Source organism: Aethalodelphis obliquidens, unplaced genomic scaffold (assembly GCF_003676395.1).
Source record: "Aethalodelphis obliquidens isolate GAN/ISIS:26980383/991018 unplaced genomic scaffold, ASM367639v1 scaffold40, whole genome shotgun sequence".
NCBI classification, from domain to species: Eukaryota; Metazoa; Chordata; class Mammalia; order Artiodactyla; family Delphinidae; genus Aethalodelphis; species Aethalodelphis obliquidens.
Window position 1 is genome coordinate 13,042,625 of NW_020837984.1, and position 17,358 is coordinate 13,059,982.

General features: G+C 41.2%; 2 protein-coding genes across 2 annotated transcripts in view; one reads left to right on the plus strand and one right to left on the minus strand.

Annotated features, from left to right (window-relative positions):
• The first annotated feature begins 23 nt into the window (after nucleotides 1–23).
• Nucleotides 24–9,633, plus strand: PNO1 (partner of NOB1 homolog). Its single transcript, XM_027131871.1, has 7 exons — nucleotides 24–284; nucleotides 519–668; nucleotides 3,240–3,323; nucleotides 3,517–3,577; nucleotides 3,811–3,928; nucleotides 8,348–8,418; nucleotides 9,100–9,633. The coding sequence occupies exons 1-7, from the start codon at nucleotides 78–80 to the stop codon at nucleotides 9,165–9,167; spliced, it is 759 nt and encodes a 252-aa protein (XP_026987672.1). The 5' UTR covers nucleotides 24–77; the 3' UTR covers nucleotides 9,168–9,633.
• Nucleotides 9,634–13,982: 4,349 nt separating this feature from the next.
• Nucleotides 13,983–17,358, minus strand: part of PPP3R1 (protein phosphatase 3 regulatory subunit B, alpha) — a 59,088-nt gene continuing 55,712 nt past the window's right edge. Inside the window, exon 6 of the mRNA XM_027131872.1 lies at nucleotides 13,983–16,120. Within this exon, the coding sequence (XP_026987673.1) occupies nucleotides 16,073–16,120 (48 nt within the window). The 3' untranslated portion in view covers nucleotides 13,983–16,072. The remainder of the gene's footprint in view (nucleotides 16,121–17,358) is intronic.

A 17,358-nucleotide genomic window follows, 5' to 3' on the forward strand; every position in this document is an offset into this window, starting at 1 on the left:
GGGTCCTGCGAGGCGCGCCTGCGCTGTGCAGCCCAGCACGTGTTCGAGCAGCAAGCTTCCGCTGGAGTTTCTTGAGGATGCAAACCGAGATGGAGGCACAGAGTCCCTTGGCCGAGGCCGGCTTCACCCAGGTCACCCGAAAAGGTGGCCGGCGGGCGAAGAAACGGCAGGCTGAGCAGCTGTCCGCACCGGAGGAGGGCGGGGACGCGTCCCGCATGGACACCGAGGAGGCCCGGCCTGCCAAGAGGCCCGTCTTCCCGCCCCTCTCCGGGGACGGGTTTCTGGTACTGGCGGGGACCGAGGGACAGGAACGGGGCAGGGGCCAGAGGCGGGTCAGGACGGTGGCCTCTGGGTGATGTTGAAGCTTCTTCTGGCATGAAGCTCTTAGAGAGGTGACTCTCCTGATGTTTAATTCGTCCAGTTAAAGGGGTGTTTTTGATAATCAGCTGTTGTTTCATATCTCCACCCACCCCCTATTCCTCCAGACAACTCCTGAGTTGTGTTTTCTTGTATCATAGGGTGGGAAAGAAGAAACCAGAAAAATTCCAGTCCCAGCTAACAGATATACTCCCTTAAAAGAGAACTGGATGAAGATATTTACACCTATTGTGGAGCATTTGGGACTTCAGATACGCTTTAACTTGAAATCGAGGAATATAGAAATCAGGGTGAGGATAATGTTAACTATTTTCAAATATACTGCGGTTTCTCTTTTCTACGGGGATGAAAAGGTATGAATAGACTTTCCTTAAGGAGGCTTATTTTGAATGATTTTCTGCCAGTTTTCTAATATATTTTAGTGTTTGAACCTCTCAAATGCCTTCAAAATTTGCATACAACACAATTATTAGTTGAACTCATAAGTTCGGTCTGAAATCATACTAAAATACCAGCTGTGTCTTAGAAGACTTTTAATAATGTTCTGTTTTAATTGAGAAAAGGCTTAGTAAAGAGGTTGTCATGTTTCAGAAGTATTTAAATAAGCAACCAAAGTATTTGCTGCAGTACAGGTGCTATATATTTTAGTGGTATTTTTTTGAAAAAAAAAAGTATTAAGTGTAAATTATGTATAAGTGTGTTTATTTACTTTTTCATTTGTTCATTCCATGATGTCAGTCTAGGAGTTAGACAAAAGTAGTAAACTTTGGGGTATTTTGGTTTTTTGTTTTTAATTAATTATTTATTTATATTTGGCTGTGTTGGGTCTTCGTTGCTGCATGCAGACTTTCTCTAGTTGCAACGAGCGGGGACTACTCTTCGTTGCAGTGCGCGGGCTTGTCACTGTGGTGGCTTCTCTTGTTGGGGAGCACGGGCTGTAGGCGCGCCGGCTTCAGTAGTTGTGGTGCATGGGCTCAGTAGTTGTGGCACACAGGCTTAGTTGCTGTGCGGCATGTGGGATCTTCCCAGACCAGGGCTCGAACCCGTGTCCCCTGCACTGGCAGGCAGATTCCTAACCACTGTGCCATCAGGGAAGCCGGGGTGGGGGCGGTTCAGGGTGCCAATTTTGTATCAAAATCAGTGACCAAAAGTAATTATATCTTCCTTTTTAACGATTCATTATCAGGACTGGTATAGACTCATCTCTGTTGAAGGACTAGAATAATGGAATAAAGCAGGGAGGCACTGGTCTAAATAGTTGGCAAAGTTTAAAATACAGAACTTGACAGTAGAATTCCTCTTTGTTCCCATTGGCACTTTCATTCAGGTTTGTATGGCTTTCTGCCAAAACCTCTTGTTTGCTTATAAGTGTCCTTTACCTCATTGCTTTAAACCTCCTTTCACCACTCCATCCTCTATGCCAGAGCCAGATTAATTTTCTCGGACCACACTGGTTTTATTGATATCTTGGTATCTTCAGTAATTCTGAAAGATAAAAGTTTTTGACTGAATTTGCCTTTCAAGTAGAAGTCTCATTCCCAAGTTCTCTCACCATCTCTTTGAACATTTTTCTGTCCGTCATTATGGATGGATTTGCTCTCTGAAGGCCCTCTCCTCCCTACTCCCTTTTTCTTCCTCAGTTTCATCATCTTTCAGGGTCTAGCTCAAGTTCTTTCTCCTTTACCGTCAGTCCATTTTTCAGTCTTGTCTTCAGGGCCTAAACGTTTATTGTGCTTAACTGTCTTATGAATTGCAGCACCATCAATTTGGATTCCACTGACATTTGTTGATACTGCTTTGTGCCAGACACATAGCAGTGGTTTGGCAGGCACTACGTCATTTTGGTCTTCAGGACAGCCCTATGAGGTAGATGACATACCCCATCTAACAGATGTGAGGAAACTTGCCAAGGAGTTTCTTGGCCAAGGTCATCAGTGCTAGTAGGGACTCTTCCATTCCAACCTCCTTATTTTACAAATGAGAAAACTTAAGACCTAGAGCATTCATGGGACTTGCCTAAAGTCACATATAGAATTGCGACTGGGATCTAGTTTTATATGTGCCATTACACAACCCTGTATGGTTTCAAATTTGTCAAATATGTGGTCTCCTCAACTCAATTGTGAGTGTGTGTGGGGGAGGAGAAATGATGGTTTTGGAAACAGATCTGTGTTCAAATCTTATTTTTTTACTTTTTGGTACTTGAGTTTCCTCAAATACAAAAGTATTTATCTTACTTAAATTTAGGTTGACACGAAGATTAGAGCTATAGTGTGTCAAGCACCTTTGTAGTACACATCATTTACAGGGATGGGCATTTTATGAATAGCACCTGTATCTGTGATTATGGAATAAACTCTTTGAGGGCAGGATCCCCTGCTTAAACCATTCTTGGTAATTAGTACTAGAGTTGTGGCTTTGGGAAAGAAAAATCAGCACAGGAATGATGGTTGAAGTCGGGAGATTAGATCAGGACTCCCAGGGAGACTGCATTGAAGGAGAAGAGAAGAGGACCAGCTTGGGTGGGATGGGCCGAGGATGGAGGTCCTTCAGAATGGGAGCCATTGGAGGAATCTTGCTGGTAACTCCAGAGTCAGATCAGCCTTGGAGTACAGTAAGTCATTTGACAGTCTTTGGGGGGCACTGCCCAGTTCTGGAGTTAGCAAAGTTTTGTTTTGAAAATTAAACACGGTACTTACCAAAAACTGGGTCATAGAGAATATATTGGGGAAGGGTGGTAGCGAAGGAAATTATAATAATTGGAAAGGTCAGTCCTAGTAGTTAGTTAGAATATTATCTTTTTCATTCCGAGCTATAATTTGTGCTCCGTAGCCACACCTTTTTTTTTTTTTTTTAAACAGACTTGTAAAGAAACCAAAGATGTTAGCGCTCTGACAAAAGCAGCTGATTTTGTGAAAGCCTTTCTTCTTGGGTTTCAGGTAGAGGTGAGTGATTTCATGATATCTGAAATGGGGGCTTGGAAAATATGCCATATGACTGTTTTGATGGATTTGGGCTTTTTTTTGTTTTGTTTTTTAATTTGAGTGTTGTAGTTCTACAATTTATGAGAGTTAGCTTAACACTCATTCGCAGGTGCCTGAATGGAAGAGCTTCACAGTGTGTATTTCTGTATTGTAGGACGCACTTGCCCTCATTAGGTTGGATGACCTCTTCCTAGAGTCTTTTGAAATTACAGATGGTGAGTGTATGGTGGTCTTTTCATATGAACTACTGGATGGTACTTTTCTGTTGCTTTGTCTTGTACCTGAGTCTCAGCTTTCCAGTCACATCAGTTGAGTTGTGTTATTAGCAGCTTTTCAAAAATGTGTTTTATGTCTTTCAGTAGGGAAATTTGGCTAATGATTAAACTTCCCATGGAAGTGGGTGATGCTGGGATGGCTTCCCTCCTGAGGTCTTGCTTTTCTCATTTAGTTAAGCCCTTAAAGGGAGACCACCTGTCGAGGGCAATAGGAAGAATCGCTGGCAAAGGAGGAAAAACCAAATTCACCATCGAGAACGTGACACGGACGCGGATAGTTCTGGCTGATGTGTAAGTATGTGATCTTGAGAAAATTATTGTCATAATTTATAGTTGATCGTTTGCTGGTTTCAAGAAGTGATAAAGATTGTATTTTACGTATAACGTAGCCACTAAATCTTTGTCAGGATATGGTTCTGGATGAATAGTTACCTACTTTGAAAACAGATTTCGTTGAGAAAATCTTAGATATTATAGCCTTTTTCTCAATTAGTAATGAAGGAAATGTTTAGAATCACTGTTAAAAGAAATTATATGACAGGTGAAGATTGAAATAGTATCTCAGGAGAATCTATTAAATCAGTAGAGGAGAGCAAGGAGTAGGTGTGTTGAATGCCATCGTGAGACTTTCCTTTAAAAAAGAAAAACATAAATGTATATACACACACATGCACGTATATATAAAGGCCTTTCATAAAAGGAAGGTGACCATTGCACATTGTGGGAAAAACTAGAGAGCAGTTATATGTGAACATCAATAAGATGATACAGGCTTAAAATAAGGGTGCAGGAAGTCAAGCTGGGATTACCCTTCCCTGCCGGAGGTTGAAGCCGCTCTGTTGCCAGTTTGGGGTTACTGGCAGATGGCGCAGAGATTATATAATGCCGTGAAGTTGGGAAACGAAGCAGTTGACTGAGAGGAGGAGGGACCTGCCTACTGCTAAATCCAGAAATAATTTTATTTAAAATCATCTCATCTTTGCTCTGAACCAAAGTACTCACCATTATTTTCGAATCTGAATTTTAGACTATTTTTTATACTGTAAATAGAAAACTGTTAACACTATATTGGTGGCCCTGTTTACCTGAAGACAGGTGTGTTATAATTTTGACCTTTTATGACTTAAGCCTGGAGTTGGGACCACGGAGCCATGGGAAAAACTCTTTTGAACTAGAAATTTCAAAAATTGAAATGTTTACCACACTTTAAAATATCATAAACAGCCCTAAAAGTTTTTGTTAATTTAGAAATTTTAAAATGTAACTGATTTGCTAGTCCAATTATGGTTAACGCATCATATTAAGTTTATAATTTATAAATGTATCAGTGTATTTCTAAGGGTTAACTTAAAATTTACTCATTGAACTAATTTTTTAAACAGCTGTATTACAGTGTGGTTTACATACAATTAAAGTCACCTGTTTTAGGTATATAATTCAATGGGTTTTTGGCAAATACTCTGCAGTCCTGTGATCCCACTGTGCTCATTTCCATCAACCCAAAAGTTCCTTGTGCATCTTTGCAGCCCCTCCCAATTCCCAGGCAATCACTCATCTCCTTTCTGTCACTATGGTTTTGCCTTTCCTCGAAATTCATATGGGTGGAAATACACAATATGTAGTCTTTGATATATGGCTTCTTTTAATTAGCATGTTGTTTCAAGTTTCTCCATTTTGTTGGGGGTTAGTAGTAGGTTTTTTTTCAGTGCCAACTACTGGCAGAGAAATGTACTGTCTTGCAGTTTTTGCTGTAAATAGGCTAATTGGAATCCACATGTTCAACAATTTATATTAGTTGTGATACAGCCATAAGATGGACTGTTATGTACCCATAAATGTTATTTTTGATGAGTTGCTGAAAACCTGGCAAAGATCACAATAGGATGTGAACAAAATATAAAACTGAAAACCATTTGTTCCAGATATATTCAGGATATCAAATGGGAAAGAATGTGACCTATATGTCCTGGGACCTGTATGCCATTCCAACCACTGCCCCATTGCTTTGGTTGTTTTAGCAGCAAAACTACTCACACTGTATGTATCCTTGCTTCTGTATCTCCTCATCTTTCATGCTGTACTTCACAGAATTTTGTTTTTATCGAAGTTACACATACACATACTTTAAAATAATTCCTCCTGTCTGCTTCCATTTCCCCCTCCTCTGAGGGAGGAAATTTCAAGTCTTCAAGTTCAGCTAGCTGACTTGTAAAAATCATTTTTCCTCTGTATTTCCAAATATCTTTGTATAGCAGCTTAATTTTTCCCCCTCAGATTCACTGTTGCTTTTCTCCTGTGAAAGATGAAGATTCCTCTTTTGGACTTCCCCACCTCCGCCCACATGCTCAACCTTTCCAGCGCTCCCGTTTGCTTGCCCCTCCCTTTACACTGTGGGTTTGGTTCGACTCAAGCTCAGTATTACCTGAGCATGAAATCGGTGCTCAGGGTATTAACAGCTGAGCCACGTGGTGTACTGTGGTTACTTTATCTGTCCTCTGCAACTTTGTTGTCACATGAAGAAATAATTCTTATGTTTCTGTGTGCTTTCTCAATATTTCAGTGTACTAATTGAATAGAAAGCCATACATCGTCTGTATCTCCGCTTGGTGGACTCAGATGCATCAGACATTTTAGAAATCTCTCCTGGAGCCTTCTGTTCCAGAAGCACTGCTACCCTCTGCCTGGCACACAGTTGCCATCCCGGCTCCTTCTTTCACCATTGCCCCTTTGGTGTTTGAATCCCTTGGTTCTTGGATTCTTTGTCCTGCGTCCTCCTTGTTTTGGTGGTAGGTAGTCCTGGAGCTCGCTTAGCACAGGAAGGACATTTTGTGAGACCTGGTTGGGAAGATGTCTTCTATTCTGGCCGAGTATACAAATCTGTTGTAACTCATTCTCATTCAGAATTCCTTCCTGCAACTTCATCTTCTAATCCTTCTATTCAGTTTTCTTAACATCCTGTTGTCAATTCATGAGTGCCTGAAAATTGCTTTTCTAATCTCACTGGTTTGGGGGTTTATTTTGGTTTGTTTTTCTTCTTTTCTCCCTAGAGTTTCTGTTTCTGTACTGCTTTATTCCGCTTGCTGGTTGTGCCTTCTACTCTTTTGCACTGGGTGCTTTCCTCGGATTCTGGTTCCTCAGTGTGGGCGTCATATGTTAAGGGTGGGGCCGTAAGGAGCAGACTAGAAACCTGGGCTCGGGATGCCTGTGGGTGGGCTAGGGGCGGGGGGCTGGTGGCCTGTAGGCTTCACTTAGGATGATTGCCAGCCTGTTTCTTTGGGGAAGCCCTGATGTCAGCATCTTTAGTCTTTCCCAATGAGCAGGCCAGGCTCCCCAGAGAAGTATTCTCCAGTCTCTCTGCTGACAGACTCTGGGAGCCCAGTCACGAAGACAGTTGGAAGTCTCGTGGCTCATCGTGCAGACGTTTGCTTGACATTGCCCCTGTTTTCGTCATGGTGCTCCTACTTCCACTGTGCCTCGTGCCCCTGGTCCAGCCCCCAGGGCTTTCACCTTCTGCAGTGAGCAGCCCCACCCCTTAATTTTACCAGAGTTACAGAGGGGTAGTAAGGTGGTTGCCTGGTTGCCCGGAGTGGGGAAGGAAACCTGGGGATCATCCTGAACAGACTTAACTGATTCTCTTGTTTTTAGCCTCGTTTTTACCCCAATTTCAGAAATGCCTGAGCCTTTGGAAGGGAGAGGGTTCTGTTTGACGTCCCCCCCTGAAGATTTTGGTGTCAGTTTACTAAGTTTACTGATAGTTTGGAAGATGGGCTCAGAAAAGCAAAATGCTATGTTCTCAGTCTAATTCGAACTATTTGGCAAGGAATGCCCAGTAAAAAGGTCTGGATGATCTCCAGAGAGTAGTGAAGAAATTTAGAGAATCTTAAATCTTTTTTCTTTCTTTTAATTTATTTTTATTTATTTATATTTGGCTGTGTTGGGTCTTCGTTGCCGCGTGCAGGCTTTCTCTAGTTGCAGCAAACGGGCTTCTCATTGCGGTGGCTCCTCTTGTTGTGGAGCACGGGCTTTAGGCACATGGGCTTAGTAGTTGTGGCTCGTGGGCTCTAGAGCGCAGGAGTTGTGGCGCACAGGCTTAGTTGCTCTGCAGCATGTGGGATCCTCCCGGAGCAGGGCTCGAACCCAAGTTCCCTGCAGTGGCAGGCGAATTCTTAACCACTGCGCCACCAGGGAAGTCCCTAAATAATCTTCAGAAAGCTTTGCAGTTAAAATACAAATATGTTTTAACTAAGTACAGTATTACCTGCATCTGGGTACTTTAATATTCCCAGCTCTGCCAGTGCGTCATCTCGGACAGGTGTTTTGATTTCTCACTAACTTGTTTCCTCGTATGTAAAGTGGGAATAGCTTCTGCCTGATAAAGCTCATGCAAGGATTAAATGAGAACATGTATGTAAAGCCCTAGCGTATTGGAGAGCACTCAGTGGATAGGAGCCATTATTCACCAAGGGTCTTAAAGAACTGAGTTGTTTTTTAATTTTTTATGTCTTTCCCTCATAATTTTTTACTGGGATGTAATGCACTTATCATTCCCCTTCAGAGTGGTTTTCGGTATACTTACAGAGTTGTGCGGCCATCACCACCACCTTTATTTAGGCATCTGTATCTATCATGAGTTTCCAGAGTTTCTGGATCATGGGACTTCGTTAAGGAAATGCTTTTTGTTGCTAACCTGTCTCACTTTATCTCTTGCAGGAAAGTTCACATCCTTGGTTCTTTCCAAAACATCAAGATGGCAAGAACTGCTATCTGCAACCTCATCCTGGGTAACAGCAGTTTCTTCCTATGTTGTCTTCTCTGAAGGAAAAGAACAGGGAATTTAGGAACTCAGATCCCATTTGCAGGTCACTTTAGGGTCAGGGTGATGATAAAGGTAGCAAGCAGAAACTCTTGGGGGCTGGCAAATGTGGGCCCAGAGAGAAAGCAGGAATCTTTTTGCTTGGATTCCATCTGCAAACCCGAGAGAAAGGGTTTATTGGATTACATTGCTTACATCGTCGCCGCGTCCCCTGATGAGGTGCGCTAGGGAGCCCTTCCAGAATAGCAGGCAGCATTGTTTTAGGTTCAGCCAAAGGGGAGCTGCTGAGCAGCATCAGTCAGTCATCTTAATCGATTGACTTAGTCCCATTTTCAAACCACACTTGCGGTCAGAGCCATGGGTTGTAGCGCGTGCTCGAGAAATGTGTGGGATCCACCGCGGTGCCCAGGTCAGTTGTGCCCAGGTCTGACTGGCTGCTTTTCGAAACGTTTTGACAACTCGGAGTCTTTGGCTGTTAGGATTTAAAATGTGCTTTGGAGAATATTTATGTGGTTTCCTTTATGGTTCTTTTGTCGATTTAAGGTAGATCCAGTGGAAAATGTCCCTGTCCTTTGTAGAGTTGCAGACCATTTTCCATGTAGCATCTATATGTATACGTGTGGATAATCTTTTTTATTTTCTCCTGCAGGAAATCCTCCATCAAAGGTTTATGGCAATATCCGTGCTGTGGCTAGCAGAGCGGCAGACCGATTCTGATTTCAAATCAGAGACTTTTTACCTTGTCTTTGAATTCTAGAGAAAATGCCTTTCCCCTCTACAAGTGGTCACCAGACACCATGTGAAGAACTTTTCAGTCGTGGATACCATTATTTATACTAGCACATTAAGTATAATTTATTTTTTCCGTTTTAAATCACATATCGATTTGCATAGTTTATAATCCTCTCATTTGGAGGGAAACTTATTTAAAAAAACAGTTCTATATTAGCTTCCAAGTTTTTTGTTTATAAATTTATAAAAAGTTATTTCTTCTCTATGAGTTGTAATTAAAAGAATTATCTCAGAAAACCTCTCTTGACTTGTGACCCTTAATACTGGATGGTGTGTGAATATTTTAGACCCAGGTCATAGCAGCAGTTTGGATATACTCTGTGGACCAAGGAAGGCTAATATTTGTACCTATTTTTGCAGTTTGTAAAATTAAAGATTACATCACAAGGTTGATGTGAGGAAGGAGTTTTATTTTTTAAATAAGTGTTTAATGAAAGCAGTCAGACCTTACCAGTGTTTGGGTGTACTTCTTCTAAGTAGTAAAGGTGAAATATGATAAAAGAATATTTTTACCCCTAAGAAAACTACTATATTCTGCAAATGTAATAGATTGTTTTAACAGGTGTCTGCCTAAATGTTCTGATTTATATTATGCATTGTTTTAATGAAAGGAACCTACTTCATTAAACTGATGTTATTCTCTTGTACATTTCTGCAACCCTTGACCAAAACTTTAATGATAGGAGTATTAGAAAGTACATGTAAGAACTAGAAGAAGTGTTGTTTTAAAGTATTGCTATTAAGCTTTCTATTAGTTACATGTGCCACTATCCCAAACTATTTTGTACATTGCATTGGGATTAGATATACTTAATATTACAGTGGGAATCCAGTGGGAAATTGCTGGAAATGTCCCAGCAGTAATTTTTTTATCCTTTGGCAACACAACAGCATGGAGAGTGTATGTGTATGTTGATATCATTTTACTCACATCCTTTTGAAAAGGAATTTGTCGGGACTGCCTTATTCTGGAGCCTGCAAAGGCTTCAGGAGGTACTTGCCTACCCGCCACGCTTTGTCCGGGAAGTTATATGCAAAATTGTGAGTGCTTAGGGTGTACTTTTCTAAGGAATGGGTCCACAGTTTTAATCAGGTTTCCAAAGCGCTTGGCTGAGATGAACCATCGCTACGTAACCATAAACATTTTGTGCTGATTCTTAAAGAGCATCATTTTGATTGGAAAAACACGGGTTTTCTATGTTAAAGTGAAGTAATCTTCTGGTATTTACTTCCTTTTGAAGATTTCTTACGTAGTTAGAACTATCAGTAATATAAGAGCAAATATATTTCTTGGGCAGTTGGTAAAATTTGGGATACTGAACTTTTACCGTCTTGAGTTTTGGGCCTCTCCCTGGGCAAACATCCCCAACCCCCAGGGAATCAGCACTGCTTGGGGCTTGAAAGGGAAACAAAATGTTAGAGGAAACCCAGCTAATTCCTGGAATGGAATAATGAAGAAAAAATAGAGGTAATAAATCTGACTATATCACAGTGGTAGTTGCAGTGGGAGTTGATCTTGACCTGGATCAAATCACTTCTTCAAATTCTTCTCTAAGGCCTGGACATGAAATCTAATAACCAAAAACCTCAGCGATGCTTATCCGTATTTCTGTGGCGTCTGTCATGCTAACCTGTGATTATTTTAGTGTCTGCCTCCCACCCTAAAGCCTCCGATCTTTAGATTCTCAGTATCTAGTACAATTTCGGACACATCATGTAACAGTTTATTAACATATTAATTGCTACTTGGCTGGGGAATGGGCATGAAAGAGGAGTATTTTCTTAGATATTCAGTGGCCGGTAAGGGAAGAGAACTTGTTTCCTCCTAGTCGTTCCAGAAGATTTGGACTCCAATTCTCATCCTATCTAGAGAAGAAAGCTCATGTTCATTGAGCATCTGGGAAAGAGACCTGATTTTCCTGATTCCAGAACCATGGGACAGCATGCTTAATGTTAGATTATTGAGTACACGGTGACAGTGTACATAACCATCCTACAGCTTGCAAAATGCTTGGATTATACAAATGTTAATTACTCATTTGGTGAAAGAAATCATTCAGAGACACCAGTAATCTGAAGGAGGTTTGGGAGAGCAAGGACTCGCTAATTTGATCTGGCTAGCTGATAAATTTATAATGCCCAAGGTTAGTAAAAGGTGGAAGTGGCAGTGGACTTTAGCTTAAAATGTGAGCTAATTTAATGAGCGATTTTTGAGCATGTGGGAATTTCTGAAGACTAAGAATTGTTTGAAGAACTTCCCTGGTGGTGCAGTGGTTAAGAATCCGCCTGCCAATGCAGGGGACACCGGTTCAAGCCCTGGTCCGGGAAGAGCCCACATGCCGCACAGCAACTAAGCCAGTGCGCCACAGCCACTGAGCCTGTGCTGTAGAGCCCGTGCGCCACAACTACTGAAGCCCGCACGCCTAGAGCCCATGCTCCGCAGTAAGAGAAGCCTGCACACCGCAGCTAGAGAGAGCCCACGTGCAGCAGCGAAGACCCAATGCAGACAAAACAAAAATCCATTCTATAAAACAAAAATTGTTTCAAGACATATATGAGCTTGAACAGCATTTCTTTCTAAGTCCTGGAAAGTATCCAGAAAGATTTCTACCATCTTGTCTACTCTTTTCTTTTAAACTGTGGTAAAATAGACATGATTCACCATTCTAGCCATTTTGAACTGTACTGCTCAGTGACACTAAGTACGTTCTCATGCAACCATCATCCACCATTTCCAGAACTTATCTTCCCCATCTGACAGTGTACCCATTCAACACTAACTCTACCTCCCCCTCCTCCTGGCCCTTGGGAACCACCATTCTACTTTCTGTCTCTATGAGCTTGACAACTCCAGGAACTTATATAAAAAACACAGTATTGGGCTTCCCTGGTGGCACAGTGGTTGAGAGTCCGCCTGCCGATGCAGGGGACACGGGTTCGTGCCCCGGTCCGGGAAGATCCCACATGCCGCGGAGCTGGGCCCGTGAGCCATGGCCGCTGAGCCTGCGCGTCTGGAGCCTGTGTTCCGCAACGGGAAAGGCCACAACAGTGAGGCCCGCGTACCGCAAAAACCCCCCCAAAAAACAGTTATTTGTTCTTTTGTGACCGGCTCTTTTTTCTTAGCATGTCTTCAAAGTTCACGTGTGTTACAGCATGTGTCAAAATTTCCTTTTATGGCTGAGTAACATCCCATTGTATGTATATACCACATTTTGATTATCCGTCATGGATGTTTTGGTTGCTTTCAAGTTTTGGCTACTGTGAATAATGCCGCTATGAACACGGGTGTGCCAACACTTCTAGTCCCTACTGTCACTTCTCTTGGGCAAGTATCCAGAAGTGGAATTTCTGGGTCATATGGTAAATCTGTGTTTAATTTGAGGAACCATTATACCATTTTTCCACAATGACTACACCATTTGATATCCACACCAGCAATGCACAACAAGCCTTCCAGCTGCTTCATATCCTTACCAACACTTTTATTTGGCTGATGGCAGTGCTGACGGGCCTGAAGTGGTATCTTGTTTTAGTTTGCATCTCCATAATGACTAGTGATACTGAGCATCTTTTCACGTGGTGGTGGCAATTTGTGTATCCTTCTGGAGAAATATCTCTTCACGTCCTTTTGCCCACTTTTTAATCAGGTGGTTTTTGAGTCGTAGTCTTGACATATTCTAGATAGCAATCTCTTAGCAGATACACGATTTACAAATGTTTTCTCCCATTCTGTGCATTGCTGTTTCACTTCGTCATCTTTTCTACTCTTAAGACCATTAGAACTAGGTAAAGAAAGGGAGACCTAGGGTTTAAAATGTTAACTATTGGTTTAGGCCTAACTAACCTATACTCCTAGTTCAAAGAGCCAAGGAATCCAGTGCACAGTATCTCATAACTAGTGCATGCCTGACAATATGGGTGTTTTGGGTATAAAACACCGAGAGCCCATAATTCACGTGGGCCAGGTACATCATTTCCCGTCACAAGAACCTCAAGTGCTTATTACAGCGCAGGCATGGCGTGGGAACCCTCCAGAGTTGCTGAATGAATAAAAGTCTCAAAATTATACTAATGCTTACCTTTTATGAAGTGAGAAAGTAGTGGATAGAATTTAACATCACAACCTGTAGAAACAAGGTGTCTCCTATTACCTAATTCATTGATTACGTATTCATTAAACACTAAGAACTAGGCAGAATCTAGACAACCAGGTCTGTCAGTGAACAAGGGACAGAAATCCCTGCCCTTGGGGAGCTTTCATTCGTGTCATTTCCATAACCGGGGAAGACAAATACAAAATGCTTAAGTGAATCATGTCAGAAGAGGTTAAATGCTATGGAAGAAAACAGTGGGGTAAAGGAGAATCAGGTGTATTAGTGTGTTTAAATGGTGGCCAGGAGAGTTCCTGTTGAACCAGGACACGGCTGAAACCCTTGGAAGCATTCCCTGTGGGTAGCCTGGGGGGCGAAGAGACGGTGCACAGGCCTACAGAGGAAGCACGCCAAAGGCTCGGGGAAGCACGGAGGCAAAGGAGGCTGGAAGCAGAGGGAGGGTGACACACCGGGTTCTGCAGGTCACTGTGATGACTTGTGTTTTCACCCAGTGACAGAGCAGACTTACTTATGGCTCATAGTCAAAGATCAAATGTCAACTTACTAGAGTTTTAAAAAAAATCTGAAAGAGTGAAAAAAGACTATCCAACGGCCGGGAAAGCCTGAAGACCACTGTGAATACACTCAATCAAGTTTCAAATATTTTATTTTCTTATTCATACAGTATGAAGTTTTCTAAAGATCCCACAACATGATGTTTCATGCAGAAGAAAAACTAAACATTCAACATAAACCATCCCTCCCCACCCACCCACGCACGCTAAAAAAAAAAAAAAAAGAAAAAGAAAAAGAAAAAACCCTCAGTCCCCAGTAAGGAAATAATGTTTGCACTATTTTTCTGTAATGCCAGCCAAGATATGCACAAGCAAGAGAAATAGAAAGCATTTGCTAAAATATTTGTAACAAATACTTATGTACAAAAAATTCACAAAAGACTAGTTCCCCCCCTTGAAGCAGAGCACATGGCAGTTGACACTGGAACAGATCAAACCACTGGCTGGGACTATAAGCCACGTACTGATCCAGAGGAAGAAAGTTACATGTAGTGGAGATTTTCAGTTTGAACATTAACATTTCCAAAGTTTGGCAACATTATGTTTTAAAATTATGCAAATTATGTAAACAAGAGGTACATACTTTAAATCGATCTACATGCAAAACTCCATGTCATGCAAGGACACCAAGCACCGGGATTTCTCTCACAGACAGAGCCCATGGCGTGCAGCACTCAGCTGAAGGAACAGCGATGGCAGGCGGGTGTGCCCAAATTAAGATTCTTTCCTCTTGATTCAACCTGCCTTTTCCCGCTCATGATTATAAAACCAGTTTTCTAGAAAAACTACATAGGGAAAGACTACAGTCCTACAAAGCTAACCAGAATGTCTTCTTCCAGCCAATAGTACCTTTGCAGAAAAGGGAAGGGATAATATCAAGTGGTGGAACATGGTAAACTACTTTTATATCACACAAATTTATTAAGTTACCTGTTACGTATGTGGGCAAATCAGGAACACCATTATGCACTCTCTATGCCTTGTGGTAAAGAAATTTAAGAGGTATAAGTTTGGACATAATTTTGCTCTTCTGTGGCATATAGATTAGTAAGGTTTCTCCCATGTAAGTCATAAATAAGTATATGTGGGTGTAGAGATACACACATGCACATTAAATATCACCAGTTTTAGATTAGCTGCAAGTCTTTAGAAACAGAGAAAGGAAATTTATGGTTTAAACGTAAGCTTAATGACAATTTACCACCCATGTAATGAAACAAATAAACGGATATCCTAAGCAGTTACATGATTATTTCAGGAACTCTTCAATAAGTCATGTCCGAGATAAATCAGGATTGCCTCAGATAGCTTCTGTCCTTTGCGAATAAAATCACAACAAACTGACACTTACTCAGGGACATCTAGTGAATGTAATGGCTCCTAGTTATGAAGTAACAGAATGAGGTGGCCATAAGCTCTGTGCTGTTGCTATATGAACACAAGAGCAGCAGCGCTGAACTATGCTTTCTGCTCAAGCAGAGACGTCGTCAAAGCTGCGCAGCAATGAGACACAGTCCCTGGAAATATATCACAGGTATAAATAAAGTTACAAACTCCTTTGTTACAAAAATGTAATCAAGGTAAATAATAAGATGTTAACAAATGCTTTGTCAATCTCTCAAAAGAGAAAGGGCAGGACAAGGAAAATAGCTGGCCTAACACCTGGCTCAAATTGTACAATCTTCAATCTATATATAAAACTGTGTGAAATAAAAGTAAGGATGTTGAATGTTCTGCTTGGCACTTTTGTACTCTATCATTTTGCTTCTGAATCAAGTATATTAAATTAAAGCCAACCTACTACACATATAGAAAGCTACATATATCTATATATAAATATTTACATATGTATATATAGATACTTTCTTGTTATAAAAGATGAAGAAAAATAAATTAAAAAGCCAACCCCTTCCCTTTCTTCACCACATTGATATGCTCTTTTCATGCTGCTGTCCTTCAGCTTTAAAGTGCTACACTGAGTTATTGAGAGAATAAGAGTTCAATAACACTTAGTTGGCTTCATGAGGCTCATGTTGGAAAATGTGGCTTCACAGAGAAAAATACTTCCATTTAAATACACAGAGAGCATTGCTGGACGTCTTGAGCAGATCTTCAGAGATGGAGAAGAAAGCAAAAGTGTTGGGTGGTACTCTTTACAGAAGAGTCACACGTCTACCACCATCTTTTTGTGAATATCGAGGCCGCCTACAACCTGCAACAGAGAGAACAAATCAAACTTGACCAGCTTCGACGGACTCCCTTGTACTAGTCTAACCACCTTACCAAAACTACAGCTTAAAAAACATACTACTTTAGCCATTTCCAGAAGCTGTTGTTTTTAAAAACCTGCATTGCCTTTTGTTAGAACTTTCGTGGCTTCCTTCTCCTAGGATAACATTTTCTTGTGTTCTAGCACTAGGGCTGGCAAATTTTTCTGTAAAGGGCTAGGCAGTAAATATTTCAAGCTCTGTAGGCCATGTATAGTTTCTCTTGAATTCTCTTCTCCCATTTTTTTTTTTAAACACCACTTTAAAATGAAAAAACTTTTTTAGTTCAAAAACATACAAAACAGGCCACATGCAGGATTTGGCCCACTCTTTCGTCTGTCGTTTCGACATGGCCTTTAGTAGTTTAATATTAAATGATAACCAGATGTTACCATAAAAACTGTCAGAAACCAAATGCAGGCTTCACTGTCAGTCTGTTCTACAATATATCGAAAAGTAATAAATGAATAAAATTTTCTGCACATTACTTTCCCATGGAGTCAAACACTTGTAAAGTTGTTACAGACACCTCAGTGAATACTGACATGGCCATGTGAAGTGCGATTACCTGTATTATTATTTGGGGCGTAAGTTTTATTAAGTATAACCTATATAAAGAAAGTAAACCATAAATGTTCACAGCCTGATGAATTTTCAGAGCGAACACCCAAGTAAACAGCAGCCAGGGAGGGCATCACTGGGGCTCTTCCGTGGCCCCCTTCCCGCACTGGCCACCTCCCTCCTCCCAAGCCACCGCCCGCCAGAGGTGGTCACTATCATGATTTAACACCATAGGTTACTCTGGTCTGCTTTTATACATTTTATAAATGAAATCTTTTGTGTCTGGCTTGTTTCACTCAGCGTTGTTTGTGAGATTCATCCATGTTGTTCTGCATAGCTACATCTGTATTATTTTTAAACCTTAAAAATTTTTTTTTGAAAAAGAAAGCTTAAACAGCCAGCTAGTTCTACAACTTCTGTTATGAAAACAGCAGTTTGCTATCCTGCCCTCAAATTTCTTTTTACTTAGAGGCAATCATTTAGAATTTTCAGCTGATTCTCAGTATTTACCTATAGGTGTCCAAATAACACCCCTACATTGCTTTTTCTTGGATTCAAAGTTTTAGGCATCATCCACTGACTTCCCACCACAGAAGATGAAGATTATACTTTCACACACACC